The sequence below is a fragment of the Vanacampus margaritifer genome, chromosome 1 (genome assembly GCF_051991255.1).
Source record: "Vanacampus margaritifer isolate UIUO_Vmar chromosome 1, RoL_Vmar_1.0, whole genome shotgun sequence".
In the NCBI taxonomy this organism is placed as follows: domain Eukaryota; kingdom Metazoa; phylum Chordata; class Actinopteri; order Syngnathiformes; family Syngnathidae; genus Vanacampus; species Vanacampus margaritifer.
The window spans coordinates 64,680,278-64,708,273 of NC_135432.1; the positions used below are offsets into that span (position 1 = coordinate 64,680,278).

Below are 27,996 nucleotides of genomic sequence, written 5' to 3' on the forward strand. Positions count from 1 at the left end.
ATAATTTGGGGATTTAAATAGTTCAGAATTTTGACAGATTTTTTTGTTTTTGATATTAGGAGGAAAAAAATTGTGATAAAAAGAAAAACATTTGAACATTTTAGGATTTAAATGTTTTTCATTTATATTTTATAAATAATTTGGGAATTTATATAGTTCAGAATTTTGACTGATTTTTTGTTTTTGATATTAGGAGGAAAAAAATTGTGATAAAAAGAAAAACATTTTGCAAAAAAACTTTTTAAAACTCATTTGCTCCCAAGAACGTATAAATACGTTCTGTTTTAAATATTACCAGTGTCCCCAAAACTTATTTACGAGTTAATAATTAAAAAAAAACATTCAACTCAAATATTTTGTTATCCTTTGTCTTCTTGCTGACTGATGTAATATTTTATTTTTAGATGTTTTAATCAGATTTTTTTTTTTTCCTTTGCACCCTGCATGCAATTTAATATCGATATTTTTGCTCAATAAAACACAAATTTGTATTCGATTCTATATGGAGGTACATTTAATATCATTTCTAACACACACATAATATAAAGTACTACAATGAGGTATTTCCGTGCTTCACTTGAGTATTAATCACAGACAACATTTCGTTCCAAATCTTGTCGTCAATGTGGCGATAATAAAGTTTTGGATCCCGCCGACTCATGAGGCCACTTGGGAGATGTGCTGGATGTTGGACAGGGTGAGCTGAGCCTCCCGCGCCATCGGGTAGAAACGCCTGGAACGAATCCACAGTCTCCCTAAGACCCCCGAGACCACCAACAGGACCACCAGGACCCCCCCCAGGATGAAGATCTCCACTGGAGGGAGTCCACCTGCACCTGCATGAAAAAAAAAAAGAAAAAAGAAAACGCTGTTAGGTGGAACGCAACGCATACGAATGCTTTAGGAAGTCGGGACGTACCGAAACGGGGGTCCTCGCTGTCGAGTCGCCGTCTGATGGGTCCGTAAGACACCGTGTGGGACAACGGGATGTCTCGCCGCGTCCTCGTTAGGACATCTCCAGATGAGCAGTTCTAGGAGATTCGAAATAAAAAAATCAGGAACATTTGGAGGAAAAATGTTTTGTCAGGCGATTTTTCATCGTAATTAATCACAAATTTTATTTGTTCTAAATGTATTGTAACATTTTTTTCCCTACATTTTCATACTCTTGTTAACATCAAAGTGGGAAAAAAATGTTAAACTAATAGAAATATGGTTGCATCTTTTAGTCATTGATACAGTAATTTCATAATAATTCATAAAATTGAGTTAAAATTTAAAAAACGAGCGTGATATTGATTTGTGTTAAGGTCATTTTCTGCCACTAGATGGCATAGTTGCATTTGCAAGACATTGGTGACAGCTCAGTGCATTTTTCTTTTCCGGTTAACTCACTCCCTCGCAGCCATTTTCACTGAAGCAACCCCCTTCGCTCCCAGCTGTACTGGGTTTTGCAAGGCCCACAGAATATTGTGTTCCATTGCTATAAAAACATCGAACCCACCAAAAGAAAAATTCGAGTCTCTTCTTAGCATTAGAATTAGAGTTATCAGACGATTACATTTTTTAATCAGATTAATCACATTTTTTAATCAGATTAATCACATTTTTTAATCAGATTAATCACATTTTAGAATTTTGATTAATCACGATTAATTAATTAATCGCTTCATTTAAAAGGCTTTTTATCAACATTTCTTGCCCGCCAAATTTCAAGTGGTCATCAACAATGCGTAAAAAAAAAATAAAAATTGTGGCGTTAAAGGAACTCAAAATAAACACACAAATTTCGACACCCCCCAAAAAAAATTTTCAAGAGAAATCGAGAGACTCACGGGCCGGCACAGGCCGGGGCCGCCGTGGCAGATGTGGACGTTGCAGTGCAGGAAGACGTCGGCGTAGGAGCCGCCCACGAACTTGAACATTTGGATCCTGAACGTGGCCTCGGCGCCGCGGCCGTTCTTCAGCACGCTCAGGGTCTGTCGGTTTGTCAACACGGGGCAGCTGAGGCCCGCCCGGGGGAGAGCAGAAGAAGAACAAGACAAATGCAACATTCCTGATGGATTGACATTCCCTGCCGTGGTTTCATTTATATTTGAGCAGATTTCAATTTGAAGGATTTTCAGCAAGTCTTCGCTCACCTGTCCCGAATGAAGGTGTACTGAATGTGGCTGTAGGGATCCTTGGTGGGCGTGGCCCAGCATCTCTCCATGCGTAACATCAGGTGAGCTGGAATCTGGGAGGGGGAGGGGGAGGGGGGGGGGGTACACGAGCAAGAAAAAGGAAACAAAAGAAAGAGATTTTCAAACAAACAAAGTTGTTTCAGGGTTTTTGAATTTCAAAAAATGAAGCCAAAGAAAATATTTCAGATTGTGGAGAGATGAAAATGTTCATTTTTGACTTATTTAAGGATTTAAAAAAAAAAAAAAAAAAAATTAAAGAATTAAAAAAAAAAAATCATTATTTTGGGATAACAATTTGATTTTTTTTTTCAGTTTTTGACAAAAATTTTACAAAAGAAAATATTTAGGAAATTCTTTCCGTGAAATTAGCTTTATTAGGGATGAAAAGTGTTGATTTAAAAAAAAATAATAATAATTATATATATATATAGAGAGAGAGATAGATAATTTAAAAAAATCAAATGTAAATGAAAGCAAAAAAATGTAAACAATTAAAAAAATGAAATGTAATCAGAAAGAATATTTCTTAATGGCTTTGGATGAAAACACATTTTTGAAAATATGAACATAGATGATGATAGACATTTGAGGGTGATGATTTTTATTTTATTTTTTAATGAAAGCTTTGGGTGGCTATACTGATATCCTGCACTTTCTTTTTTTGTTTTAAATAAAACAAGCGACAGTTCATATTTTGGGGGAATGAAAATTTTTGAAAGTTTAAAAAAGCAAATTAAAAAAAACAAAAAAAATCAAAAATAGATATTTTTGGGGGAAATATTGATCAGATTTTGGGGGAGATGAAAATAAAATTGACAACAGAAAAAAACGCACAAATGTGAGGATGAAAGTAAATAAGAAAAATAATTTTCTTGAAAAAAAAAAATCTAAATTTTTGGAGGAGAGGAAAATATGAATTTGATCAACTTGTCGAATGAAGCCACCAAAAAGACGTATTCCCCCTCCAGCGAGCCGCGCCATTAGAGGGACAGCGTCGGTGGTCGCACCATGAACACTTTGACAAAGATGTCGTCGTCCAGCGTGAGCGAGGGGACGGTGGTCCACTTGTCCTCAAAGTTCTCGTCCTTGTACAGCAACATGGACACCGAGAAGTTGCCCTCCTCCGTGTTGAGCGTGATGGTCCTGCGTGTGCGTGGAGAGATCGCAATCAACACTTGGGGACCGCTAAGACCCCAATGAAGAGCTGCAGAAGAAGAAGAAAACTCACCTGACATCCACGCGAATCATGTTTTCCCCGTTGGGCTGCTGCACCAAGTAGTTGATGGGGTAGCGGCACACAAAGGTGATGTTGATGTAATTCCTGGTGACGACGTCCGTGTGGTTGTTGTGAATCGTGTTGACGAAAAGGATGTGGGTGGCGTCCGACGTCTGGAAAAGGCAACGCGACGTCACACGTACAGTAGACGAGAGATCGCTGTAGGAGTGTATCGCCAAACACACATTTCAAAAGCCCTAAACTGCCTCAAACACTAAATGAGGCTCCCTGTGAATCTCAAAAAAAATTGGGGGGAATTATTATTATTTTTTTACATTTTTTTAGAAAGAGTATTTTCAAATGAATTAGCGATTTAAATTTAAAATTCAATAAGAAAATATTCAAACTAATGTCGGTTCAAATTTTTAAGTTGCCAGAATTTTTTTCTTCCAAAAAGTGATCATAAAATGTCCAAAAAGAAAATATTCACTATAAAATGTCCATGAAAATGCCAAAAATGGCAGAATATTGAATAAAAGGCAGAAAAGAACATGTTCATTAGTATTTTTTTTTTATAAAATATTTTCAAATTAATTTGTGATTTTGATTTAAAAATGAATATTAAAAAAAATGTCAATCTAAATTTTTGGTCAGAAAAAGTTTTTTTTTTTAATACCTCAAAATGTCCAAAAGGCGATCAGAAAATGTCCAAAGAGGAAGAGCAAAATAAAATATTCACCATAAAAGAGCATATTTTCAAATTAATTAGTGATTTAGATTTTAAAAAATGTTTTTTTTTTTTAAATGTTACAGTCCAACTTTTTAAGTTGTCAGAAAAAGATTTTTAAAAAATACTTTAAAATGTCCAAAAAGTGATCATAAAATAAAATGAATTTTTTTTATAAAATATTTTCGAATGAATTTGTGATTTTGATTTAAAAAATTATTTTTTAAAAAATCCAAATTTTTGTCAGAAAAAGATTTTTTTAATACCTCAAAATGTCCAAAAGGTGATCAGAAAATGTCCAAAGAGGAAGAGCAAAAGAAAATATTCACCATAAAATAGCATATTTTCAAATTAATTAGTAATTTAGATTTTAAAAAATGAATTTTTTTTTAAATGTTACAGTCCAACTTTTTAAGTTGTCAGAAAAAGATTTTTAAAAATACTTTAAAATGTCCAAAAAGTGATCATAAAATAAAATGATTTTTTTTTAATAAAATATTTTCGAATGAATTTGTGATTTTGATTAAAAAAATTATTTTTTTTTAAAAAATCCAAATTTTTGTCAGAAAAAGTTTTTTTTTAATACCTCAAAATGTTCAAAAGGTGATCAGAAAATGTCCAAAGAGGAAGAGCAAAAGAAAATATTCACCATAAAATAGCATATTTTCAAATTAATTTGTGATTTAGATTTTAAAAAAATGATGAAAAATGAGTCCATCTTTTTAAGTTGTCAGAAAAAGATTTTTAAAAATACTTTAAAATGTCCAAAAAGTGATCATAAAATAAAATGAATTTTTTTTATAAAATATTTTCGAATGAATTTGTGATTTTGATTAAAAAAATAACATTTTTTAAAAAATCCAAATTTTTGTCAGAAAGTTTTTTTTTAATACCTCAAAATGTCCAAAAGGTGATCAGAAAATGTCCAAAGAGGAAGAGCAAAAGAAAATATTCACCATAAAATAGCATATTTTCAAATTAATTAGTGATTTAGATTTAAAAAAAAAAAATGAGTCCAACTTTTTAAGTTGTCAGAAAAAGATTTTTAAAAATACTTTAAAATGTCCAAAAAGTGATTATAAAATAAAATGAATTTTTTTTATAAAATATTTTCGAATGAATTTGTGATTTTGATTTAAAAAATTAATATTTTTTAAAAAAATCCAAATTTTTGTCAGAAAATGCTTTTTTTAATAACTCAAAATGTCCAAGAAGGAAGAGCAAAAGAAAAAAAAATCACCATAAAATGTCCATGAAATTGCCAAAAATGTCACAGAATTGAATTGAAAAAAGTCAAAAAAGAAAATGTTCAATTGTATTTTTAGACAGCAGTCCATTTGTTTAAGTTGTCAGAAAAACATTTTTAAAAAAATACCTAAAAATGTCCAAAAAGTGATCATAATTCCCAAAGAGGAAGAACAAAAGAAAAAACTTACCATAAAATGTCCATAAATTTGCCAAAAATGTCAAGGCACAAAAGAAAATGTTCAAAAAGTAACCTAAAATGAGCCAAAATAAAAAAAATTACCATAAAATATTTTGGGAAATTGTCAAAAAAAAAAAGTCAGAAAATGTATTTTAACAAAAACAATATAAAATGTCCAAAAGCAAAAGAGGAAATCTGAAATTACCATAAAATGTCTACAAAATTGCCCAAAATGTCAGAAATTTTATAGAAAAGTCTAAAAATGCGTGAAAAACAAAGTATGGAAAATAACACCTTAAAAATAAAAATAAAGACGAAAGTTAGAAGAAAATGAACGTCAAAGTCTTGGATGCTGCATCATTTTGTGTTGTGGTGCAGCTCGAATTAGCTTCTTGAAAGCTTATTTGAAAGCCCGAGCAGGAGATTTGATTGACAACGTGTCAATCATTACCATGACGCTTCCGCAGTGTGACAGATTGCTCTGAATGCTGAAGACGTAGTCGTCGCCCACTTCCACGCCTCGACATTCGGGGTCATTTAAATGCAAATCCCAGACCTGTGCACACACACGTGTCGTTAATCATCATCATCATCATCATCTTCCTAACATTCACCGTACGGGGAATTAATGGCGGCGTGTGCGAGGGTTTACGTAGACGGGGGGGACTTTGTGCAGGAAGTAGGCGCTGGGAATAACCACTTCCATGTGGTCGTTGGTACAAATGACAGTTTCGTTCAGCTCTAAATCAAAGAAAGAATGCAACAACAACAAAAGAAGAAAATAAGTACTTTTAACATTCACACTTAGGCCTTAAAACCTTTCCCGAAAAAAATTCCCGAATATGTTCCATACGCCTGTACTGTATTCTGACGGTGGCGGCCATTTTGTCCTGTACTGACCTCTGGTGGCCACGTCGCGTTACATCCGCAAGGCGAGCACGTGGGCACTGACAACAATGTCAGTCGACAGCAGGTGGCAGCAAAGGACAAAAAGGGGGCATTTTCTGCTTCATTCCACAATATTCATCAGATTGTCGTGTTTAGTTTGAGTCTAGTCGGGGCCGTGAAAGGTTTTATACGCGAGGATGACGTCAGCCGGAACCCTGGATTTTTTTTTTATTGCTTTATTTAACAAATTGAAATCAAAAGCCAAACATGGCAAACAGAAAAAATAAGGCAACTATGGGTCAAAAGTGGACCGATCCCCTACTTGGGTCGATTTGACCCAATTTTGAATCAAGAAATGGGTCTTTTAGCGTAAAACAACTCATAAATATTAGTCAGATCTTTTACTTGAGTCAAATAATTGGGTCATTTTGTATAAAACATTACAATCCAAAAAGTTGGGTCAAATTGACCCATAAAGTGGATCAGTCCGTTTTTTATTCATAATTGGGTTACTTTTGACCCAGCTATTTTTAGAGTGTGGGAGCTGATCTAAAAACAGTTACATTCTAAAAACCGATCCAATCGACCCAAGTAGAGAATTGGTCTACTTTTGACCCATAGTTGGGTTATTTTTGACCCAACTGTTTTTAGAGTGTAACTGTTTTTAGATCAGCTCTCACACTCTAAAAACAGTTACATTCTAAAAACAGTTGGGTCAAAAATAGGGAGCTGATCTAAAAACAAACACAAAACAAAACGCCACTATCGGTCAAAAGGATCGGTCCACTTTTGACCCATAGTTGGGTTATTTTGGACCCAACTGTTTTTAGAGTGTAACTGTTTTTAGAGTGTGGGAGCTGATCTAAAAACAGTCCAAAATAACCCAACTATGGGTCAAAAGTGGACCGATCCTCTACTTGGGTTGATTTGACCCAACTTTGAGTCAAGAAATGAGTCTTTTAGTGTAAAACTACTCTTACATATTGGTCAGATCCTTTACTTGGGTCAAAAAATTGGGTCATTTTGTATAACCCATGAAAGCTGGGTTAAATTGACCCATAAAGTGGATCATTTTTTTCTGAGTTTTTTCTTTCTTTCTTTGAAATGACCTGAAAACAAGTCATAAAGCAGCGCAGCACGCGTGAAGCCGTTGACAGAAGAAGAGTTTATTTAACTACGAGTTCAGGAAGGTCAAGGGTTTTTTGTGTTCTCATTTCACATCTGAGCCGCTATTGCATTAAATCTGTGTGAAATGAAGTTTTAAAAAGCAGAAAGGACTCACCTTGTTGATACATCTGCAGATCACCTCGTGAGCAGACGGCCGTCAAGGCGAGCAGCCACCAGGTCCAACACCAACTTGCCATCTTGCCTCCCCTGGGAACGTTTCGCCGCCGCCGCCGATGACCGAATGGCGCTGTCACGGCCGCAAGACGAAGCACCCGCCGCCCTGTCCCCCCCCCCCCCCTTCCCAGTGGGAGCCTCCCTCCGGCCCTAAAACCCCAGCTTGAATGATGTCCTCCAGGGCCAACAATGAGATTCCGCGCGTGAATGGGGCCAGCCCAGGGGAGTCCGAGGTAACTCCTCTTTTTTTGTAAACATGCTACGACAACAACAAGTGCGACGGTAACCATGTACGCCAGCCACCGCTCTTTGTTGTCAGCAGACTTTCAAGAAGAAGAAAAAAAAAATCTTTATGGGTTTGCGGGAACCTCTTGCGAGTGGAGCCCGGGAGCAAAGAAACGGAATTAAGAGTGCACGTGTGCGGTAGGAACAGATCGTAGAAGACACTCTTCACTTGCCGACACAAGCAGAGAACGTGAGAATGGAGGAAAATGAAAACATTCAATAATTAAGGTTACTACTTTGTGGATTTCATCTATTTTTGGGGGGGTAGATAAAATAATCAATGACAGCACTACAACCAACGAAATAGCGCAAACACAAAATGTCTCAAATCACACGCAAGAATGCCAAATAGGGCAAAACAAATACAGGAAGCGGCAAAGAAAATGCCACAAATACGAAAACAACGATATGAAGGCGTGCAAAAGGTCTTTTTTTTTTCTTTTTACAAGTTTCAATTTACAAGATTGGTTTCCAAGAGAAGGAATCTTGAGGTTTCATTGTGCCGCCAGCACACACGCACTAAAACAGCAGTTTCACACGGACAATCCCCAAAAGAAGAAGAAGAAGAAGAAAAAGAAGCAACCTGGTAAAAGGCGCTCATTTCTTCAGTGGTGACACAAGGTCTCCTTCCTGCCTGCGAGTTTACAAGCGTGCCGTCGGGTTGTCCCAACTTTTATTCCCTGCAAGTTGTGAAAACACCACAAGACTCCAAATCAATCCGACAAACATACTGGAGTGAATATTGCAATGTGCAAGTCTACGCTTTTTTTTATTAATTTTTTTTGAAAAAGTGGAAAATGAAGAGGCGCGTCCATCAATGTCTTCACTGTAAATGTTGGCCGTCGTCTTTGGTAAACAGATCTGCCAGGTCGGCCACGGTGAGCACGGCGGCCTCGGAGTGCTTCATGGCCGCCGTGGTGTGACTACAAGACCACAAAAAGATTTCCTTGATCAGGGTCAGAGTTGAACTCGTTCCCCGACCAACTCAAACTCCATTCAATCAGACAGTGGAACCATGTATGTGTCTGTTCTAAAAATAGCGCACCAGTGATCGGGCACTGTAGCTTACTGAGTATAACAAAAACTGAAAATTCATTAATTATTTTTCATTGTTCTTAGTTTCTAGTAATTAATAAATTAATTAATTAATTAATTATATAATAATTAATATATATATATATATAAGTAATTATTATTATTAATTAATTATTTGGTTTTAATTGTTCTTACTTTTAGTAATTTATTTATTTATTTATAATGATAAATTCAAATAAATTAATTAATTAAATAAAATAAAATAAAACAATACAAATAATCAATTAATTATTATTTATCTTTTTTTTTTTAAATTGTTCTTAGTAAGATACAGTGCCTGAACACTGCTGCGCTATTTTTTAGAACAGACACATGGGCTACACATGTTGTATTGGGGCTAACTAGTTCTTGCTGGCACCATGTTTTTTGCTATTGTCTTTAGTTAATTACTTACTTAATTAATTAATACTTGTTTTAAGGTACCAAATAGGATTCTGTGTAATTGGTTTAAAAATAAAATAGATTGTGTTTAATGGAAAAATTCTGATTTACTTATCCACATATACGATATATGCATATATTTATAAAAAGGTCATTTTGGAGCTGTCATTTTAATACCGTGATATCACGATATTTTTACTCACAGTTATCGTACTGTTAAAATCTAATATCATCCCATGCCTCGTTGCTAGCCACCCCACTTCCGCAAATAGCCACTAAAATCAATGTCATGATGACTGATTGCATGAAACGAAACTGAAGAAACCGTACGGTTTTGCCTCAAATTTTGTCTCGCAACAAAATTTAACGAGCTACGACTTGTGTCGCCAAAAATTCAAAATTGTGGCTCCCAACCTCTTCTCCGCCGTTTTCAGCATGGCCTGCATCCTCTCCTCGATGGTGGACTTGATGAGGAAGCGGTGCACGAACGTCGGCCTGGAGGGGCGGAGTCAGAAGGGACATTTTTGACATCATGCCATGGCCGACGCATGCAACAATCGCCACACATTTCAGCTTCTTGCTCGCTGGATTTCTCGGATGATCGTGTGATGCGTCGCAAGGAATGTTTCTGCTCAGAAAATTGTCAAATGTTAAACTTGTGTGATGTACCATCGGGGTTAAAAAAAAGAAAGAAAAAGATAAACACTGGTCAAGGTCCGGCAATAATCGTCAGACAAATATTTTTAAGCGTCAGTTCCTTCCTCGGTGCCAAAGAATGATTCACTTTCACCAACCGTACTTTTTGGGTCATATTTCTCCAGAACTACGCGACGCCTTACTTGGTTTGTCCGATTCGGTGCACGCGTCCGATGGCCTGCAGCTCGTGGGCGGGGTTGAGGATGGGCTCCACCAGCAGCACGTGCGTGGCCTCGATGATGTTCAGCCCGTTGGAACCCGTGTGCAAGGGAAGCAGGAGGATGTTGATGTTCTTCTCGTACTTGAACGAGCTCAGGTTCTCCTGAAACGGACGCAAAATAGAAATCAACACAAACATGAGAAATAATAAGCAATTATTATTACTCTCTGTTAATAATAATAATAATAATAATAATGTTATATAGAACAAGTACCGTCTAAAATGTAAAGTTTCATTAAAAGGCCAGAAATGATGCGCAATTCCCAAAATAAAATCAAAATGGCGGATTTCCTGTTAGCTTTAGCATACGGCTACACAATACTTTTTTGTAGGTCGTAGGCCGATAGGTATGCCTCGTAATTTTCACAAATCTAGCTGAATCATACAATCAGAAATACTTCATTAAAGATGTCAAGAGATAGAAAATAGGTCATTTGAGTAACATCAAGCAAAAATAGAAAAAAAATAAGGCGCAAACAAGCTTTTTGTGAAAAGACACATTTTCTGCACGACAGTGACGTTGACGTTAATATTTCTTGTTTAGTGACGCTCTGTGAATTAGATTTAATATGACAAACGCTTTGATCATTCACGTCATCCTTGAAAACTTTCTATTTCCTAAGTCATTGTAATTGGATACCCGGGAGCCCATTGAAAAGAGATACAATGCTGCCATCTGCTGGCCATAGTTAGTGAGTGTTTTTGGATTTCACAAACCAGCGCTGCAAAAGACGATGCGCTGCCCATTGAGAACAAAAAACGTAGTAAACGTCAATTATCGTTTTTGGTGGCATTCATTGGGTTTTTAGTGTACGGCATTTAACGTCTTTGGCGGTAAAAGAGATCATTATGTCATTTCTTTCATTCGGAGGAAGAGCTATCACTTTAATATATGAGGGGGGGGAAAAGTCGCACCTGAGTTTAAATCTCAGGAACAACCACACTATGAAAAAAAAAGTGAGATTTATAGTGCAAAAAATAGTTATTGCCAAGTTGTATATGCTCAAAATGGAGTAGTTAAAAAACAAAAACAAGTTTAGTCGTAACACCTTGTTCTTTGTATACTTAGACTTATATGATAATACAACAAAAGGTTATTTCCTGCCGAAAGAAAAACTAAACTATACACATACTCACCCACATACAAAAAAAAAAAAAAATATATATATATATATATATATATATATATATATATATATGTGTGTATATGTATATGTATATATATATGTATATATATTTAAAAAAAAAAAAAAAATTATTAAATTTTTTTAATTTATTTGTTTGTTTGTTTTTTAAAAAAAGGAGAGCAATGATGATGTCAAATCGAATGAACAATACTGAGCTCTCCTGGAAAAAAAAAAGAAAAAAGAAAAACTAAACTAAACATATAAGCTATTAACGTGATGCTCTTTTTGCCGCACAAACCTGGAATTTCTGGATTCCGTTAATTTGCGAAAACTCCATGTTGTTGTCAAACAGCGCTTTGGCGATGATGTCCAGGACGCTCTGCCACTGAAAATAGAGAGGGAGAAGCCACGCAGGTGACAATTTGGTAGAAAGGCGGCGATTGAAAAACCCGCAATGGCTGACGTGTTACCGTAGAGAAGACCAAACACTTGGCACCCGGGTCGCTCACTTGGATCTTTTTCAGGGTTCTCACCACCGCCTCCACCTTGGTCGAGTGGCTCCCCTGGGAGAAACGCAGGAGGGGAGGCGGTTTAGCCGAGGGACCGCTCTTGTATGCCTCGGTAGGTGCTGCTGTTTTGGCTAGCAACAAAGTCATAATGCGCTTAACCGCTAAAAGGGATACTTGACCCATGAAGCCATTTTCAGCAGTGAAAAGCTCATATTGTGTCCAGAATGAATTTGATAACTTCATTATTTTGTCTTGTACAATTGATAACTTTAAAAACAATTGAAGATGACATCATCTGTGCTGAGGAAGTAGGTAACGACCAATCATGGCTCACCTGTAAGCTGTGCCATGATTGGTCGCTACCTACTTACTCAGAACAGGTGATATCATCTTCAGTCATCAGCAAGTAGAAAAATGATGATAATGAAGTCATCAAATTCATTCTGGACAAAATTAATTAATTATTAACTTTTTACTGTTGAAAATGGCTCAATGAGTCAAGTATGCCTTTAACGCAGTCTGTGTCTGAACAATAGCTCTGATGGAAGCACAATTACCATCCAAAAGTGTTGCGGGAAAGAGGTTTCTAGTTTTTTTTTTTCTTTGTTCTTTTTATTTTTTTTTTTAAAGCTTTTTATATTAAATGTCAAAACATTTTATGGATGTAATTTTTCTATCATTTTTATTTGATTTGTTTCAAACACACAATTTATTTCAATTACATGTTTCCAAAAGAAAACAATTTTTTTGTATCTAATTTAAAAAATATATTAATTTGAATTCCTATTCATGAAAATGATACGTTATTTGAATCTAACTTTAAGAAGTGCTTCCACATTAAATTTCATATCAAAGAAAATCTTACTTTTTAAAAATGTTTTCAAATATTTTTGAAACCTTTAATTATTTTTTCTGTAAACCTTTCATTTTAAAATACTTTTAGAAAATACCCATTTTACATATAATATTTTTTTACTTTTAATTTACATGTGATAAAACATCTGTGAGATTCATCTCCGCCTCAGTAGCTGCTTCTGTTTTGGTTAGCAACACAATTAGCTTAGCAGGAAAAGCTATGGACTGAGATATCAGATTTTTTTTTTTCCCTAACAGAAAAACAGAGGAGGTTAATTGTATTTAGCAGGTGGCCATCTTGTTGAGCAACCTTAACTGGGACGTCCTGGTCCGGGCTGGACGCCTCCGTGGTGAAAACGTAGGAGATCTCGGCGTGAGATGTAGTCTGCCTGCAGATGGCGCAGTTGATGGCTCGTCGCCGTGAGCCCACGCTGTACTGCTCAAGGATGATGGCGATGCACTGGTTGCAGAAACAGTGGCCGCACGTGAGCACTGCCCACTGACCCCCACCCCAAAAAAGAGAGAATATGTTCATTAAAATAGCACAAGGAAGCACCACAACAAAGAGCCTCTCACCTCCAGTCCGAGCGGCCGAGCACAAATGGGACACGGTTCTGGGTTCAAGCCGCCAGTGGACTTGTCCTGGGACTAAAATGGAGAAGATTGGCAACTGTCATCGTAGGCACGGGAGGAGGGGGGCGGGGCTAAAAAAGGTGAAGTACCTTCTCCAGGTTTGTCAGATATAAAAACTGTCCCAGCTTCTTTTGCAGCTGAGATTTGGCCACTGCTTGGTCGTTGAGAAGCTTCACGCGGTTCTGCTCCACCTGCAAAGGTCAAAGATCACACCATGTTGACACCATTTTTTTTCTCTTTGCAGTTGCATTATATATCTAAAAAGAATATTTTCAAAATTTTTATTTCCTGTTTACAACTGCATTAGAAGAAAGAATATTTTTCAAAATGTTTTAGTGCATTACATTTTTGCATGTTTAAACTGTTTTATTGTAATATTTAAAAAAAATACTTACATTTTAATCCAATATTCTTAAATTAATCATTTTATGTTATTCTTAAAAATGTTTTAATTAAGTTATAATTTTAACACAACTTTATTTAAAAAAAATACCTCAAAGTTTAAAAAAAAAAAATGAATTAGTGAATTTGTAATTACATTTCATTTAAAAAGAAAATGTTATTTAAAATGTAATACTTTAAAAAAGTTTTTGATTCAAATGTAATTTTTTTTTACATTTCATAATAAATTTAATTACACATATTTTTTAATTCTTGAAAACCGTATTTATAATTAGTAAATGAAAATACTTTTTAATAGTTATAAAACGTCTTATATACAATTTAAATTTGATCCATATTATACAGTAAGTTCAATTTGTAGTGTTTTGAAGCATGTTTAAGCTCATTTTATTTGTTTTCTATTTTATGTGTAAATAATCAACATCTTGTTCTATTTCTATGTATTTTATGTAATTACATAAATTTAGATATATTCCTAAACATGTTAACTTTATTTTCCTAAAGATTATTTTTGAATGTAGAAAATTGGATAATTTATAAAGTTCTAAAATATTTTGGATTCACTTTATTTTTTATTCGTATTATATATATATATATATTTTTTTTTTTACGTTTTGAAAAAAGTTTTATTCAATGTAAATTTCTGTATATATATATATATATAAAATTTGCTATTACAATAATGTCTTAAAGTCTCTAAATTATGCATGTGTGATTACTTCTGCACGCACGGAAGAAGGCAGGCTGCCGTACCTCGTGCGGCTCGATGATGTGCAACAGTTTTGGCTTTGGCTCGTCAGGAAGACGCACGCGCAGCCTCTCGGTGGCCATTCCCAGCTCGTCAATGGCGGACACGTGATTCCGCAGAACCATCCAGTACTCGTGCAGCACCTGAACGACCAAGAGGGGCGAGTGGTATTAATCCAAAACTAACGAAGGAATTTCACCCGGTGCAAACCTTGTACTCCTTCTTCCAAGTCTCAAAGAGCTCCATGAAGGCGTTGCCATCCTCCAGCAGCTCGCCGTCCACGCGCTTGGCCTTGGCGAAGGTCAAGATGGCCTTGAGGGTGCGCTCCGTCTCACTGGAGGCCCAAAGGCCTCGGCTGGTGGTGGTTAGGCGCTCGTCCACCAGGCCCTCCTCGTCTTCGATCATCTCCTCAAAGATGGCCGTCTGGCCTTTCACCCTGTCGGGCGCGGGCGGGGTCCGTTTCGCCGTGAATGACTCAAAGTGCGCGCCAAGCGTACAAAAGTGTGTTTACTTACGTGTGCGAGAAGAGTTTGGATTCGTAGTCGGTGAAAAGCTCATCGGCTTTGCAGAACACACAACTAGGGTATGAAAGGAAAACGTCTTAGAGGACACAGAATCGAAACATGCCAAATTGGGTTTTACACATTTGATTTTAATTTCTTTAAATGGTGCGAAATCTATATTAGAAGCACAAGGAACTTGGATTGAAGCTGATAAATCAGAGGTGTCAAACTAAACACTGTAAACATTTTTTGTGTAACAAAAAGAATGGGATCAGTATCCAATCGGTATTGACTATCTTTAAAACGATTAAAAAAATAATTAGAACTCAAATTAATTGAGACTATAAAACTACAATACGTTCAAGTAGGACAAGTAGCAAGCCTCACTTATTAAGCGGCAGACGCATTGGCCTGAGGTGACAGACGGTGGCCTCGTCAATCACCTTCTTGGACGCCGGACCCTCCAGGCTCTTCACCGCCTCCCGGACGATCTTTTGGGACTTCATCAGGTCTCCCATCTGCGTAGTGAGCAGGAAAGTCAGACCGTTGCCATCACGGAACCTGGAAGGGAAGTCGGGTTTGTCCAAAGTGGGCCAATTAGGGTACCGGTTGCGCTCATTTTGAAAAGTTTACTTGTCCGCCATGGAGAGCTTGTGAGCTTGCTGTTTGCTGTAGCTGGACGTCAGCTCGTTCTTGACGCGGCCCACCAGGTCGTCGTCGGTGGAACAACGGACCGCCCGCTGGATGACCTCCAGCCACCAGGGGGCGCTCAGGTTGACCTTGACAAAGACAGTGGAGAAGCAAAATGTGACGCGTTCAGCACAAAGCAAATCTAAGTACATCCATAATTTCAAATAACTGTAAATAGCAATTTAAGTGTCAAACAAAGAATTATGGTTTATGGAATTCTTAGGGCTGACAAACTGCTCACTTTACGCTTCAGCTCTTTAATGTTCTGCAAGACTGGCTGCAAGGCTTGGTGGGCGTCGGCCACCTCAGAGTCATACTTGGTCATGTAGTGCTGACGCAGCTGCTCGGCCTGAAAAAAAAAAAACGCGCACATTTAAAACACATTTTCACAAGGCAAAATCTGCAGTCGATGAAACAGAAGAGATGGAATTAACCTCCTCGCTGAGGCGGTCGTCTCGCAGAGTCGGCGGAATCCCAGGATGCTTTGCGTTTAGCAGCTCCATCAGATTGTGAGTGGCGTGAAGTCTCTGTGAACGGAATAATAAATCAGAGATGCTCCATTTTAGCCATAAAAGTTCATGGTTTGGATTTGAGATGGAAGAATTAGAATTAAAAAACAAAATAATACATAAGAATTCAAAAATAAAAATGTTACCATTGTAAAATAAAATAACATAAAAACGGCATATCATTTAAAAATGCAGTCATGCTATCAGTGTCGCACAGAAGAAAGAATTAAAAACAAAACATACAAATAGAAAATTTTCATTGAATAATCGCACTATAATCCAAGTTTTAAAAAAATAATTTGCATGTTTTTAATAATTCTATGCATATTTAAATTTAATATGACATACCGGGAGTATGTTTCATTTTATTTTTTAACAAAACTCAATATGTAAAAAAACCAGAACAAAGTAATAATTTACCTTAAAACTACATTAAATTTACCTACATTAAAAATGCAATAAAACAAGTAAAATGCACATTTAAAATGACAATTTAACTCAAACAATGATAAATAATCCTTTTTGTATAAAATAATACAATATATAATATCGCTGGCGTTGGGGCAAAACCTTGTGCCTCCAAAATGGGTATATTGCATCATCAAAGTGAGCAAGCCATTTTCAACACTTGTATATAAAAATGACACCACATGGAATTACAGAAAGTATGGATGGATGGATTGATTGATTTATTGGACTGGCAGATGGATAAGGATATTAAATTTTAAATGAAATTAAACAAAAATGTTATCAAAAACACAATTTAAAAAAATTGTGTGTGTAACACCTTGCTGGATTTTTTTCTCTCCCATTCAGGCATATAAATACAAAAAGTAACAACCATTTTGTCCTCTGATTGCCTGAGGTTGTTTTACAATGTGACTCAGTCTTCATATGTAAATTGAAGATGCACATAAGAAGACTCAGATGGCGTTTGGTTGCCTACCTGCAAAGAATCCGTTTTCAGCCGGCCTTTGTGCTCCTCTGATGAGCGCAGCACTTCTCGGTACATCTCAGCCGCTTGCTCGAACTCATCTGCAATAGGTCAAGGGGGGTGGGGGACATTATTATTGACACTCAATACGCCCGTAATGAGATGTGGCATACAAAGCCGGTTGCGCTGAGCCACAAAGCGAGAGGGCTACAAAAGACGAGCTTGTAAGTGATTCCCATGTCATACTTCGGATGATGTGGATTCCAGCCAGGCCGTTGAGAGCGCACACCAATTGTCTGTGAGCCTCTTCGCACTCCACTCGACATTTCTTCTGCAGGGACTTGAGGAGCTCCTCCATCGTCATGGTGCTGTCAAGAAGCATTCAATAATAGACTAGTGGTCAACTTTTGAATACAGAACACAGTGCATCACTGATTCCAAAAGCAATCAAACGGCTTAAGGAAAGTAGTACTTTTGTTGCTGATGTTGCAAAGCTGGCAACAGCCAGTGGTGTAGTCCAGGGTATACGCGTGCACACGGAGTATACCTGCTTATTTTTCAATCAGCATTGCACCCACATCTACTGTAAATTCACATATATTGCAAAATTCAGCAATATATGTGAGCGAGATTTTTTTGGGGGGGAAATTATTTCATTATTTTTTACAAACCCAATAAATTCATCAAAAACTGCTGATAATCATTCAATATATCATGGAAAACAGAGTGTAAATAAGGGGGGGGGATAGCAAAAAAGGACAAAAAAAAACAAAAAATATATAAAACTAAAATATTGGTGGGGGGGGGACGGGGGAGAAAACAATCTGAAAAAACTGTGAATATACAACTGTTGTAATATTACCATTAGATAGCAGACATGGTTTCGTTGTGCAGTTTTGTGCTGTCCTTGAAAGCTATTTTTTATGCACTCGAGCCTTGAACTGGAATTATTATTATTTTTTTTTAAATCACCTACGTATGTGTTTATTTGCTTCAAACTCTTTGTCATTGGGTTAGGAGAGTGAATCTTTTATGTTTAAGCATTTAGAATGATGAGAAGCGGTACGGATAACGGATTATGAAAAATGAAACTGATGAAAAATTGTGGCCTCCTCCAGCATTTAAGTTGCCCATTCATAATACAGGTGCTTATAGACATACCGTACAATACATACAATGTCAACTCAATTCAAATTTAATTCTTTAAAAAAATTTAAAAAAAAAAGAAATGAAAGAGGACAGAAAGAAGTGAAACTTGTGGTATCTGCCCCTGATCAAAAAAATAAATAAATAAATGAAAATGAAAAAAAGAAGAAAAAAAACAACAGTAATAATAATCAACACAAAATAAATGACATTAAGAAGTCAAGGTGCTATCACGGTAACAAACAAAAGTGTCCAATCAGTTATGAAAAAACTAAGACCACGTACAATGCTTTTTTTTTTGGAGGGCGTGCGATCTAATGAAAGTAAAACGTGCTCCCGGCTCACCTCTTCTGCAAGGGCAGGAACTCGCCCCGAACGGCCTGCGGATGGCAGCAGGCCTGCCTCAGCCGCAGCAGCGGGCACAGGATGGTGGCCACCGTGCGGCGGTCCAGGCTGCCCAGTTTCAGGCTCCAGTCGGAGAGCTTGCGCAGCTTGAGCAGGGCGTCCTGCGAGCACACCTCGTGCTGCCGGTGGTAGAAGTGGCCCTCCACCGGGGAGAAGCGCAGCCAGTGCACCTCCTCCGTCTGAGCGGGGATCTGGATCTGGAGGGAAACAAAAACACAACACAAGGGAAATACTTTTTTAGTCTTGTTGAAGCAGCATGAGTCAAGTGCTAGTATACATATTTGGTTTTGCCCGTGTTTGATGGTACGTCAGTTTCGGCTAGTATGCAAGATAAATTGCGATTGTATTTTTTGGTGTGTGTTGACTAATTTATTATTTATATTAGAGCTGCTCCATTCTGAAGAAAATATTAATCACGATTATTTGAGTAGTAATTGAAATCACGATCATTTATTTTTTGGTACAAAGCAAGAAAATGTTTAGACGTAGAAATTATTAAGACAAATAAAATTCTTCGACACACTATAATTATGCGAGTTCATTTTGGATGAGACAAAATGTATTCAATTAGTTATTTTAAAATAAAAATAAAAACAACTCAACTCCAAATTTGTATTAATAATCTTTTTTGGGACGATTATGCTGATTTTGTAATTATTAAATTGTAATTGAATTTCGATTAATTTCATAGCACTAATTTATATACTATATTGCCTATATTATAATCTAAATTAATCTCCAAACAAGCATTGTTTTTCCAGTTATTTTTTTTTCCAAACAGAAATAAAATTGTGTGCACAGTTCACTGCTTTTAGAAATGTAACACACTATATTTTAGTTTTTATAATCACATATTTAAAAAACAAAAAAAACAAAACATATGCAGTGTTATATTTAAGACAGTCCAAATGGTCCTTTGAGTATTTAAGGTTGCAACTCTTGTGCTTGGTATATTGAACTTTATGACACTCTCCATTTTAATTGTTACAAATTTTTGGGAGGGGCGGGGGGGCATGAATTATTCGGAGTAGCAAACAATTTCAATATCCGCATCTATGATGCTGATTTTTTTCAAATCTGACCTGATCGATGACGTCCTTTTTAGCCGAGCGCCACAGCAGCTGAGCCACCACGCTGTAGAGAGGCTCCGTGTTGCCGCGGCGATACGGCCGATAGAGCAACTGGTCCCACCAGTGCTTGACCCAGTACGGATCCACGCCCAGAAAGAGTACCAAGCCGTAAAGGTCTGCAGAGACATGCTAAGGTCAACAGCGATTGGACTTTTTGTGTTTTTGCCACAAAGATAGACATTTTTATTTTTTGGTGAAGAACACCAAGCTGTGAAGTGGAACAAAATGTATACAATATTTTCAACTTTTTTTTCAAACAAATAACAAACTGCCAAAAAATAATATCATGTGCGAACTATTTGAGTCATTCATTTAATTCAAGTTGTTAAATGATGTAACCCCAAAAGATGAATAACCCATGGAATGGATACCAATGCGGATTATTAGTAGTCAAAGGAGGTCGATAACAGATATTTGGAGCCGATAATCATTTTTAGTAAAAAAAAAATTATAATTTTTTTTAAATACAAATGCCAATCTTGACTTTGTTGTAATGACTTTAAGCATGCTTATTGAACAATTTTTCTGACTTTTCGAAATGTAGAAGTTTTTTTTATTTTTTTTATCTTAGACAAAAGCCTTTTAAATTTCTAACAAAATGTTCAGGGAGCTCCTAAGGTTATCAGTATGTCTTAAAAAGTTACATGAAAACTTAAACAATACCTTAAACTGACACATTTCAGAAGGTTTCGAAGTTTCCTAGGGTCAGCAGTATCGCTTATAAAGTTAACTGAATATTTAAATAAATACTTCCTTGAGATTAAAATGGTTTTAGATTGACTTTTTTTCCCCCGACATTGGCGTAAGAACGTAAAAATTGCTGGCTCGCCCCAAATTGTGTCTTATGAGGTTTTGGTCCGACGCCAGCGAAATGTAACTTCAACCCAATTTGGCTTTAACTCTTTGACTGACAAAAACGTTAAATAACGTTTAGTAAAATCCTATGGAGGAGTGCCAAAGACGTTAAAAGACGTTTGTTTCAAAACAGAGGTGAAACTAACCATTTTCTATTGTTGATTACTCAAAAACGGAATAAGGTAGAAACAAACTTTTTTTCTGATGAAAGATGAGAGTCCAATCTTTCATTTGGTAGTATGTGTGTTTCCATAGTCCAAACACATAATTTTCTATGGACCTTGAAAGATCAGTCAAAATGCTTAAAATCGGCTGGCACTGGGGACAACCCGTTTCTGAAAACATCTGGCAGTCAAAGAGTTAATATTTCATCATTCTTCTTACCCTCCAAGCCTCTCTGCACCGGCGTGCCGCTGACACACCAGCGGTTGACCGAGGCGAGGCGTAGCGCCATCTCGGCCGCTTTGGCGGTGGGACACTCCACCATCTGCGCCTCGTCCAGACACACGCGCCACCACTCCACGGCCACCAGGGGGCTGGGCACGGCCATGTAGCGCTTCTGGTTCCGGAAGCGGCGGCCGTCGCGGCTGTTGCTGTGCGGGATATCCACGTAGTTGAGCTCCGAGCGCAGCACGTCGTAGGTGGTGATCACTACGTCCTGCTCGGCCAGCAAGCGCGGCTGGATGAAGCCGTGCTTCTTCACGCCCTGGTACACCTGATTGAGAGGAGACGATGAAATCCGGTATCAATGAAAATTGAAAAGGCACCGGCATCGATGAGCAGGCCCTCAAATGCACTCTTTCACAACAAATCCATGAGACACAGTGTGTACTAATAACTGGGATCTGTACTAAAAATAGCTCACCAGTGATGGGCACTGTCTTGCTAAGAATAATTGTTTGTTTTTTTTACTTATCATGGTACATATTTCTTTCTTTTTTTAACCAAATTTTCTATATTTTGATTAAAAATGTAATACATTGTGTTGAATTAAAGAAAGAGCTGTTTATATTTACTTGAATATTACGAAAAAAAAGGACAAAAGTAGAAGCATAATTAAAGAATTTTATCGGGTACTCACTATTGGAAAATAGGGGGGGAATAAAAATCCATGATCGAGTGAATCCGCAATAAGTGAACAACAAAGTAGCGAAAGGTCACCGTATCCTGATCCTGTCGAGTCTAGATTTTAGCAGCTACCCTTGAACGAGAATAATTTTTTTTTTTAAATATCTCTGAATTTCATTTGCAGGTTATTTAAGTGCTGTCTATTAAAATAATATCCAGCCGTTGATTCTCTCACCAGCACGCGCAGCGAGGCCGACCTGACGTGGCGGTTGATCTCATTCACCCACTGGTGGCAGATGGAGCTGGGCGAGATGATGAGCGTGGCCCCGGTGGAGACGGGCGTCATGGCCACCAGGCAGTGAGGGCAGTAGAACGGCGTGGTGTCCAGGCTTTCCTCCTTGTAGTTGACGCAACCGGCGTGCTGCCACAGCTGGCACTTCATGCACTGCACGCGGGCCTTGTAGTCCACCAGGCCCAGCTCGCCGCAGATGCACTCGAAGCGGTAGTCGGCCGCGTTGAAGGGCACCAACGACGCCCGGACGGGGGGCTCCGGCTCCTCCCGGGAGTCGGATGCTTGATCCGACCATTCTGGCGTGGCGTCTCGTTCCGTCTTGGCGTCTTGGGATACCGTCGGGATGTTGATGTCGCCGAGATCTTCACTCGTGGAGTTTTGGAGAGCCGCCTCGGCCTTCTCCTTCGCGCGTCTCTGGAATGTCTTTCTGGGCGAGCTCTCAGAGTATTTCATATTCTGGAAGAAAAAAAACATAAGAAAGAAAAATAATACACACACACATATATATATATATATATATATATTTTTTTTTTTTTTTTTTTTTTAAATTATATATATATATATAAAAAAATCAAAGCAGTCAAATAAAACTGCTGTTTTTTTCTTCTTCTTACAGATTTGGGCACTGCAGCAAGCATCTTCTTGGCCTCCTTGTACTTCTTGCCCAAGCGAAAGGACCCGGCCAGGCCGCGACCCCTCACCCTCTCCACCAGGCCCTCGTCCGTCAGCTTGGCCAACGTCTTCTTGATGTGGCCGCGGTTCTTCAGTAGGTCGCAGCCGTAGTTGGCGCGGATGTATGTGAACACGGCATTGACCGACGCCCCTTTGCCCGAGCGCATCTCCCTGATGGCGGTGAGCAGCATCACGCGGACAGCTGAGGGAGAAAATGGAATCAACCATTCCCAAAAATACAATGGATATAATTATCAAATACATATATTTTATTTTTTAATCCCATCTCATCTCAGCAGAGCTTTTTATGCAACCCTGCACACACATAAAAAGCATTTCTAATCATATTAAATTAAATACCATAAATATTGAATTTATGATTTAATTTAATATGATAAAATATAATTTAATATAAATATAATTTATTATTAAATCTACTTTTCATACAATTCTAAAGAGAAAAAAAGCATGAAATATTTTGTACAAAACTGACAATAAAAAACTGCAAAAAAATTAACAATAGGTAGTAAAGATTTATTTATTTATTTATTTAGCTTTTTGCGCATTGCTATACAAATAAACATAATTGTATTGCAAATGTATATGTTAAATGTGTCACTTTCAGACAGTCATGCCGACATTGATTTCCCCCCCAATAAAAATGTAAAAATAAATTAAATTAAAATTAAATATGCATTCTACTATGTATCTTTTTTTTTCTTTTTTAATCCTATACACAATGGACAATTATAAACTAAAATAAAATCAAATGAAGTTGAGTTAAGCATTTTATGATTCAATGTCTTGAGGGAGAATCGCATACCTGGGTGAGATATTTTAATCTTGGGCTGAACTTCAGGCTTGCAGTGGAGAACTTTCTTGCACTCTAGTGGTGGCGAGGGAACAAAATAATTCACAGATGCTCCCTGAAAAAATAAAACAAAACAATTAGCCCGAAGATTTTTTTGCATTTGTCCGATAATAGTCGCGTAAATGGCGGTCCTTACCACAGGCAAGGTGAGGGCCTCCTGCTCCAGGTCCTGTCGGCCGTGAGACAGAATCAGAGCCAGAACTTCCACCGTCTTGCCCAGGCCCATTTCATCAGCCAGGATGCCGCCAGGCCGCTCCACACCGGCGAGAGGAAACTCGCGAATTAAACTAAACAAAGAATAAAATGATCAAAAACAGGACTGAGCAATTACTTGAATTCAAGTCAACAAAGCCATGTAGTAGAAGGAAATTTTCAAGTATCACAAAAGCCATTTTGAATTTAACCTCATCAAGTCAAGTCAAGGTTTCGCATGACCGATGTTAGCTGATCTTAGCAAGATGTGAGGAGCAGGATGGCCGCCCTGTCGCATCAACGTCTTGCACGGGTGTGTATGGGCCATCGGCTATCCAGTCATATATTCAGATCAGTGGGTTGACTGTAGTCTTAAGCTGTAATATCATCATTCACCACTAGATGGCAGACATGGCTTAGTTAGTTACTTATTTGCCTTTATTTATGACATTTTAGTCACACAGCTGGTTAACAAGTGTGTGATCCTATCTGGCCCCCTAGTGGCAGTGATCAAAAACATATATATTTTTTTTAAGTGTAGATAAAGCGCTATGCAAATGCACTCCATTTACCATTTATTTCCGATGGAAAAAATTGTAGTGAGGCGCTATCATGAAAATGCCAAGTGTGTGTGTGTGTGGTCATCTAAGATGAGTTACTCACCAACCGGTAAAAGGGTTGTAGAACAATTTCTTTCCACACAAAGTGACTAACTCCCGCCACAAGAAATGCAGCAATTGTTCTGTAAAGATGGGGGGGGGGGGGGTAATCTCATTAGTGACCACAACCTACAAATGTAGACATACAGTTGTGCCAGCCAGTACGCTATCTTTGAGTTTAGTGGTGATAGCGGTTAGAGAAAGTCTACACACCCTTGTTCAAACATCAGGATTTTGTGGTAGAAAAGAAATGAGACAAAGATAAAGCAATTAAAAGAATGTTTCATCCATGAATGTGAACTATGACCTGTACGACTCAATTGAACATTAAAATCATAGACATCTTTTCAAGAGGGGAAATAAACAAATGCACTAATGCGGTTGCATAAGTGTGCACACCCTCTTATAACTATGAAATTGTGGCTGTATTTATCCAATCACATTCCAACTTATATTTAAGCGTGACTGAGCATGCAACCTTTACCATTAAAGTGTTTTTGGTTAACCCCAAATTAAGCTCAGATGTTCTAGCAGGCTTTTCTTCACTTTTCTTTTTGCTTTGTAGCACAAGCCTGCTTCTATTTCAAACTGTTATGGTACGATCAAAAACAAAGGACAGATGGATGAACTGTACTTTAATTTGAATCTTCCTTCACTTTTTTGGCATTGGTCGATGACGTTTTAAAGTGATTGACTTTATTTGCTTTTAATTCTGGGATTCTTCCATGCACTAATCGAGAAAGCTGTTTTGCAGTACCTCATTGTGAAAGAAGTGGAATCCTATTTTTCAGTCTACCTTTCAGGGAAGTAGTCCTGAATTTTTCCCGCATCAGCATCCAGTTAACAGCCTGGCACTGATAGGGGCGGAGCACCGGCAGCAGAGCTTGGTGCTGGACTTCAGAGGTCTCCTCCCGCCGGCCATCGGTTTGATGCACGCGTCTGACGTAGTCGTAGAGTTCCTCCACGTTCTGCCTCTCCAGGTCTGTGTCGCATTCTTCCTCTTCGTTGTCCACCACTTCTAGCAGAAAAACACGGCGGGGACGTCAGGACGTGAAATGACTGCTGTTGGGTAAGTCTGGGCTAATAATGCATTTCATAGAAAAGCACAGTCAGTGATGCTAACTTAGCAAAGTTGAATTACATTGCATTAAGATATTTCCTTGACACAAATTCCAACTGGCATTTCAGAAGTTTTTTTCAGCAATAGATGGGATAGGTTCCAACGTAAAAAAAAATATTGGGGGAATAGTGCACAAATTTGCAAGGTATTACTAGAACCATTATAGCCCAGCTCTACAGTGGCTTGACGAGTTCACGAACCAGGAATGATGAAGTCGTAAAAAAACTCCATCAACTTCTGCATAAGTTGATTGGCTTTCCTCATGCGAGCGTTTCCCTCACTGAGGAACTCCGGCTTGCCGAGGCCGCTTTCCAGCAGGTAAATTCCAACCTGATGGGAAAATAAAACAAAAAAACTGACTGCAATTCATTCTTTGTAAACACTGCTCAAACACTGTTCATACCTTGAAGGAGGCCTCTTCTTTTTGGTGGCAGAGCTGTACCACCTGTCTCTTCTGGAGCCAGTCCAGGTCCTCCAGCAGGACGCGAGCAAGGCTGCATTCTGTGGTGCAGATGTCACCATCCGGGTTGGATTCCTCTGTGCTGCCAAAGCTGACATAAAGCCGGCCCGCCATCTTGCGAATCGCAAACGCTCTGTGTCTACAGTCCGACGGCAACCGGGCCGGCCGGATGCAGAACTCCCCGATGAGCGCCTTCCAGAGGTTGCAGAGCTGGGCAACGGGCAGCACGGTGAGGGTTAGGGAGACGGAGGTTGAATCTGACGATGTTCCGGGCGATTCATCAGGAGTGGGCGGCGGCGGCGGCGGCGGACCGTTCAAGGAGATGCCCAAAGACTGGTGGGCAGGAATGGAGGAGCAAGATGGCGTCATCTGGATGTCCTCATTTCTCCCATCCTCCAGCATGTTCCAGCTCAACCTCTGTTTCTCCTCCTCGTCCACCCTCACAGGGGGGGCCTTCTTTCTGCGACTACTCATGGTTACAACTCTAAAAGAAAATGCAAAATACACCTCTTATACTAACTAGACCCTCAAGTAACCCTCAAATGGTGCAAAAAGATTTTTTTTTAAAAACACACACAAATACAAAATGAAAAGACTTGCAAGGACTATAGAGGAGATGTCACTCACAACTTAGCAATACCCAATTACAGGCACATAACACATGAATGTACTACAACGTGTGTGACGTTGAGTTTATTACCCTTTACGAAAACAGTTACATTCTATTTTATTATTATTTATTTTATTTAATCGATTATAAATGGAAACACATTTCAAGGCCATATCGCCCAGTCCTACGAAAGGAGACAATGTTAGAAAACATTACACAATGAGAGACTTAAAAGAGACAACCGCGAAGTATGATTACGTATAAGACGTTCTTGATAAACAAAAGAGGATATTTACAGTGTGGTACGCCTCCAACAAACTCGGTCGTTAATCGCCTGACGTGAAACGATGTTATGTCACCAAAACCTCACATTATTCGGCAGAAATGAGCTACTGTTGTCGGTTTTCCATTTTTATACCGGATGTGACGACATACAACAGCGCCAGCTTCAACGTCTAGAAAAATAATTAATATTTACATTTTTATTTACTTATAATTTTTAAGTATGATTCAGGTTATTATATTAAACAAAGATGCCTTTGCCCATGATTTTCGAAGTATATGCGCTTTACTGATGAGATTTTGTTTTTGTTTCGTTTTTACGTTAGTCTGTCGCTTGTTGATTACGTCAGTTAAACTATGCTTCTGAAATGTTTGACAAAAAATAAAAATAAATGCGGTTGTATTTTGAATTTCAAACTCTCTGTGAGTTAGTAAATTAACTATTTGTTTATTTGCTGTGGTGTAGAAACATTTAACATATAACATTTGCCATATAACAAAATATATATTTCCATTTATGTTGGCAAGTTTAAACCGATTTTATTCCAATTCTTGGCAGTCGGATTTTCCAAAATAGGCCTTATTTGATAGATGGCAAGGTGTAGAGTCCAAAACCGGTGAGAAGAGAGAACGCCATTTCATTTTTGTGGCAATGACAGGCCACCAAAGTCAACAACCTCACTCACAAGTGAGTAGTGCCTCTGCAATGGCAAACACTGCCATCTACAGGCGAGATTACGCAATTGCGGGCTTTTATAGGTGGTATGAAAAGATGATTTGTCGGGAGCGCGACCGTGGTACCAACTTCAGGGTCGTGGGCTCGTGGCTCACTCTCATCCTAGTAATTAGTTCTGTATTGTATGATT

The 27,996-nt window shown here is 38.0% G+C and overlaps 2 protein-coding genes across 3 annotated transcripts; both read right to left on the bottom strand.

Annotated features, from left to right (window-relative positions):
• Window positions 1–456: 456 nt before the first annotated feature.
• LOC144061566 (pancreatic secretory granule membrane major glycoprotein GP2) lies at window positions 457–7,870 on the bottom strand. Its single transcript, XM_077582137.1, has 9 exons — window positions 7,723–7,870; window positions 6,205–6,293; window positions 6,004–6,108; window positions 3,412–3,572; window positions 3,191–3,326; window positions 2,142–2,236; window positions 1,836–2,004; window positions 920–1,031; window positions 457–836 (listed from the first exon to the last, which is right to left on the bottom strand). The coding sequence occupies exons 1-9, from the start codon at window positions 7,802–7,804 to the stop codon at window positions 658–660; spliced, it is 1,128 nt and encodes a 375-aa protein (XP_077438263.1). The 5' UTR covers window positions 7,805–7,870; the 3' UTR covers window positions 457–657.
• A 938-nt stretch (window positions 7,871–8,808) lies between these two features.
• On the bottom strand, window positions 8,809–27,273 carry shprh (SNF2 histone linker PHD RING helicase). 2 transcript variants are annotated; one of them, XM_077561211.1, is made up of 29 exons: window positions 27,145–27,273; window positions 26,182–26,722; window positions 25,979–26,108; window positions 25,455–25,673; window positions 24,663–24,741; window positions 23,944–24,094; window positions 23,760–23,862; window positions 22,879–23,138; window positions 22,208–22,720; window positions 21,289–21,619; window positions 20,002–20,165; window positions 18,860–19,116; window positions 17,615–17,736; window positions 17,381–17,469; window positions 16,360–16,452; window positions 16,167–16,274; window positions 15,869–16,014; window positions 15,623–15,796; window positions 15,248–15,310; window positions 14,943–15,168; window positions 14,738–14,875; window positions 13,672–13,773; window positions 13,526–13,597; window positions 13,260–13,448; window positions 12,056–12,148; window positions 11,884–11,970; window positions 10,382–10,560; window positions 9,957–10,037; window positions 8,809–8,989 (listed from the first exon to the last, which is right to left on the bottom strand). In XM_077561211.1, exons 2-29 carry the CDS (start codon window positions 26,710–26,712, stop codon window positions 8,890–8,892), a joined length of 4,800 nt encoding a protein of 1,599 aa, XP_077417337.1. In that variant the 5' UTR covers window positions 26,713–26,722; window positions 27,145–27,273; the 3' UTR covers window positions 8,809–8,889. The 2 variants fall into 2 exon arrangements, with proteins under 2 accessions (XP_077417337.1, XP_077417329.1); XM_077561203.1 differs by having other exon boundaries at window positions 25,455–25,676.
• Between the last annotated feature and the right edge of the window lie 723 nt (window positions 27,274–27,996).